The 5,057-nt window shown below is 31.8% G+C and overlaps 1 protein-coding gene across 2 annotated transcripts in view; it reads left to right on the top strand.

Moving 5' to 3' along the window:
* The window catches only part of LOC107642943 (histone H3.3), a 1,730-nt gene extending 855 nt beyond the window's left edge, over positions 1–875 (top strand). For both annotated transcript variants that reach the window (XM_016346457.2, XM_016346456.2), the window contains exons 3-5: positions 136–212; positions 322–412; positions 512–875. In XM_016346457.2, coding sequence (XP_016201943.1) covers positions 136–212; positions 322–412; positions 512–682 — 339 coding nt within the window. In that variant the 3' untranslated portion in view covers positions 683–875. The remainder of the gene's footprint in view (positions 1–135; positions 213–321; positions 413–511) is intronic.

The following is a 5,057-nucleotide window of genomic DNA, read 5'->3' as shown; positions in this document are numbered from 1 at the left end:
CCCCCCCTTTTTTCTCTTTTATTTCTTCCCATCTGCTTCTTTTTGTTACATGTGTTATGTGTAATGGGTATAAAGTGTCCATGAGGTTAATGTTACGCAAGGTATAATTGTTTGCATGTTTGTTTCATATAAAAGGCAGCAAGAAAGTCTGCCCCTACCACCGGTGGAGTGAAGAAGCCCCACAGATACCGCCCAGGAACCGTCGCTCTTCGGTATAGATATTTTGTTCATTAAATTTTTCTTTTCTTTTCCTTATATTTACTCTGTTCTGAATGGGGATCAAAATCAAAATAATTTTCTTATTTTCTAACATTTGAACAGTGAAATTCGCAAGTATCAGAAAAGTACTGAACTGTTGATCAGGAAACTGCCCTTCCAACGTCTTGTTCGTGAAATTGCCCAAGACTTCAAGGTGACAAATCCAGACTGCATGTGCTTTTTTTCTGTTTTTGTCGTTCGTATTATATGTTTGTAATAACCAAGTTATTTTTGTTTCTCTTTTTGTGTATAGACGGATTTGAGGTTCCAGAGCCATGCTGTTCTTGCTCTTCAGGAAGCTGCAGAAGCTTATCTTGTTGGATTGTTTGAGGATACTAATCTCTGCGCCATCCATGCTAAGCGGGTGACCATAATGCCCAAGGACATCCAGCTTGCTAGGCGGATTCGTGGTGAAAGGGCTTAATTGTAATAGGTGTCTGGTCTATTAGAAGAATGAATTGAAAAATTGGTCTTTGTCTGTTCATTTAGATTGTATGTTATGCACCTATAATCGGTTGTGGTTATCTGGAATATGAACCACTTTATACTATTTGTTGTCTTGACAATATGACAAAACCGTGAAGTTATATACTAAAGTCCTTGTTGCCTTTGCTTAATGTGTGCTAGTTATTTTTGCTGTATTATGATTTTGGTTAGCATATATCCTTGACCACCAGACCAGCAAGTTGGCGTGAGATGTGGAAGACTTATTGTGAGACGGTAGTTGTTGGCCACTTGGCTTGTTGCACAACAGAGTTATCTAGGACATTTTTTTTTTTGGGTTAGACCAAGAAATTACAATATGATCTGGGCTGACTTAGGCCTAAAGTCCCAAATCGGACATTTTTAATGGTAGGAACTTTTCACTGAGGATGGTACCATGGGCTGGAGATCTTTTTATTTGGGATCACGGTTTTTGGAGGAAGCACATTAGCAGGCCACATTTGGGGTTGAAAAAATGTGAGTGGAAAAGAAATCTAGAGGCTTATGTTTTCAGAAATATGATAAATGGGGGATACTATTACCAAAAAAAAAAAAGGGGATACCAAAAAAAACGATAAATGCTATGATGAATATTTTTATATTATGATAATAATGACAACATCATAAGATGCATAAGGTGAAAGTATCTTCGAGCCTGGTAGCCTATGGATGAATTTATCACAGATTTAAGTTCTATTTAAAAGTTTATCATTGATTTGCTGCATATCTCACATCTGGTTAAAAAATGAGTAGATTTGAAACCCAAATTGGTTTGTTTTTGGGTAATTGACGATGTTAATATTTTAATGTTTCTTCAGCTCGATGGTGTTAGCATACATGAATGCAGGTATTTAATTTGGTTTGGGACAACTCGGGTTTTTTTTTCTTTTGGTTACTTGCGGTATCTCCCAGCTTGACAGACCAAAGACCCAGTTTGATAGACCAAAGATTAATTTCCAGCTTGATAGACCAAAGATTAATTCCCTGCGAATTTGAGCTTTTTTTAAGGGTTTTCCGCTGTCCAATAACTTGCTGCATACATAAGGCAGGATATTTGATTAAATGAAGGAATGAGCTTATGACTCAACCAATCCAAGTTATTTTTTTTTAATTGATGTCTTTGACGTTATTAAAAATTCAAATGTACAAACCTTGGATATTCTGTTGATGGATGAACAAAATTCAGCCCATCATTTTAAATGGGTCCTTGAACTTGGTTCCATTCGAAGACCAAAAATACCGATGGTTTCATGCTGATAGAAAAAACAATAAACAAAAGGAATCCTCGGGTTTCATGGAAGGAAGGCAAAAAAACAGTAAAGGAAGCTACAATAAAAAATACATGCTTAATATAATATGAAATTAGAAAATAATAATAATAATAAATGAGAATTCAAAGATGAATGATAGGCAAAGTGTCGCAAAGAGACGCTAACTCATATGACTTTTGAATTGGTGTGGTGATAAATGAAATTAATGGAAATAGAGGCTTATCGCTTTTAAGATAATATGTTAGATGTATACCAAAAATGTTACTTTTACACACTAAAATTAATCATTATGTATTTATATATAAATAGATATAATTTAATTTATTTTTAATATATATTTTCTATTTAAATATGTATTCTATTTTAATAACTAATTTTAATAGCAAATTTTAGTATATGTCTAATATAAAGAGCTTGTTTGGGTGAGTTTTTAAGAAAAAAAATTTTTTGAGTTATTTTTTTTTAAAGATCTTATGGAAAAGTAAAAGTAATTTTATATTTGGGTATCTCATGCAAAAAGATCTTTTTATCTATCAATTATGTTTGAGTATAACGATATAAAAGTACTTTTTTGTTTATTTATTAGATGAAAAACATCTTTTTTTAAGAGAAAAAGATCTTTTAAAAAAAGATGTAAATTACAGCTTCTCAAAAAAAATTTTTTTTTATTTTTCTAATGCTTTTACTTTTACTACTAGAAATTTGCCAAACACACTAAAAATATATAAATTTTGTATTTATTATAGATAAGATGGATCTTTTAAAAGATCTCAATGTTGGTTTACTTCCAACAATCTAAGCTAGTCTTAACAGAAAAATTCGATAACGTAATATCATCAGCTTCGGAAATATATAACTGAAAGTATCCAATGAGCAATGTTACTTTTTCAAGTGACTTAATAACAGAAAGAAGGAGAATCCTAGAATAGTGGCATTTAACTTTCACTACTGTTTAATTTAACGGTGGCTATAAGCTAGCACAACCTGAGTACACTTTAATCTTTCTTTTTTTTTCTTCTTCATTCCTTATCCTATCCTTAACTTATTAATTTTGTTGCATGAGATCGAAATTAGTGATGACAAAGATGCATAGTATGTAGTTGAATTCATAGTTGCGTGCGTGCCATGATTGGTATGATAAAAAGCTAAGGAGGGACCTTAACTTAACTTGTGTTTGGTCAACCATTTACACTAATTGCTTATCCTTTCTTTGCCCATTCTTGAAAAGCCATAACACGTGGATAGCCCTGATTGGCCCATTCATAAAGAAAGCACTTTCCGACCATAATAATAATAATATGGTTTTTGTCAACTTGGTTCGCAGGCAGCACAACTGATGAATTGAGTCTTGTATATTCCATGGAACGTGGTTGGTCGAGCCGCGACTGAAAGAGACTTATGGGTGTGGCTGATGTCACCTTAGCTTCATGGCCATGGCCCCTTCTTTTCCCTTTTCATTCTCATATGCCACGCTTCACCCTACTATATATCTCTTCTAACACTAATATGCTAGCTAGTAATATTACTCTCTCTTACAGATTGTGACCTAAACACTATAATCGATTTCATACATGTTAATGATGATGACAGGCTCTATAGACAGAGGTCACACTAACATTCGTCAAAAATCACTCTTGAAAATGAAAACACATGTTTAAATTATTCTCTGAATAAAGTAACAAATAAACGCTAAACAATTAGATTTCAGATAAATTAGTCTCTAAAAAAAATATCAATAAAATTTTTTATAGGATAATAAATATGGACAAATTAGTTCAAATTATTAAGACCTTTTATCTTAATTATAAGGATTAATTTAAAGTAGTGTGTCTGCATCTGCTATTTTAAAAAATTTTATTGATATTTTTTTTTAGAGACTAATCCATCTGAAATATAAATCTTTAAAAATTTATTTATCATTTTACTCTCTCATTATCAAATTTGACAAACTATTTTTGAGTATTTCTCTACAGAGGTTATTGATCACTTGTAATGAATTCAAGCAAATTTAAATTGCATACACAAAGTAATGGGGCATAATTTCTTTTCCAAAAATATTATTTATATATCAAAATCAGTTATTAAAATTATGTTTATATTTTGTATTAGTAGTTCATTTTAATATACACCTAATGGAATTATCTTTTTTTTTCCAAAATACCTTTCGTTAAAATCCCAAAAAGAATATTTATTTTTTGCAATTTCGAATATTTGAACCCAACCCAAAATCTATTATTAAGTTATAAATTATTTATCATCTCAGTAGCTATTGATACATACATTAGTATGTAAAGCAGTTTATATTTGTGAAGAAGATCGAGTTGCTAGTTGCTAGAAAGAAGTTGATGATTATTGATGCCTTTCTTTTACCAACGGCGAGACATGCAGATACAATTAAAGCAATTAATTAGCGCCCATTCTAAGTAACAAATTAAAGCTATGCTAAAGCTAGTAGGCAAAATTAACCACTATGATAATACTCCATTGAACCCCGACACGATGTGACTCACATCTTTTAATCATAATTAACTATCTAATCTAATTTAAGCTAATCTCTTGCCCATAATAACCGTTTATTTTATTTAGATTAAGCTTCATATGAAGTAGCAATAAAGTAGCAGCAAGTCATTCATCACTAGCTTGAATCAAAAAAGAAAAAGGGGTATCAGATATCACTAATAAATATAAATTGTTTATCGAACATTATGTCGAGCACATACAAAAATGTGAATCACTTTATAGAGTAATGAAAATCCAATTAATCGAATTGACACTAGGGAGAACATATGTGATCAAAGCCTAGCAATGATTGTCACGAAAAATGGTACAAAATTATTGGAGGTAGATGGTGCTGTCGTGGCTCAAAGTTATTGGAAAAACAAGATTACATTTTTGTGTATGTATAATTAGAGTTAGAGAAGGTGTACCAAAAACTCGGTAGCATGATGATAATGGTGAGAATTTCTGTAGGGATGGCTTTGTTTTAGCTTCAACACTATTGAGTCTCGACAGGAAGATGACACATTATCCTTTAGTGCTTAAAGT

Source organism: Arachis ipaensis, chromosome B05 (assembly GCF_000816755.2).
Source record: "Arachis ipaensis cultivar K30076 chromosome B05, Araip1.1, whole genome shotgun sequence".
Taxonomy (NCBI): Eukaryota; Viridiplantae; Streptophyta; class Magnoliopsida; order Fabales; family Fabaceae; genus Arachis; species Arachis ipaensis.
The sequence above is the reverse complement of the archived record's forward strand: the minus strand, read 5'-3'. Positions and strand labels throughout refer to the sequence as shown.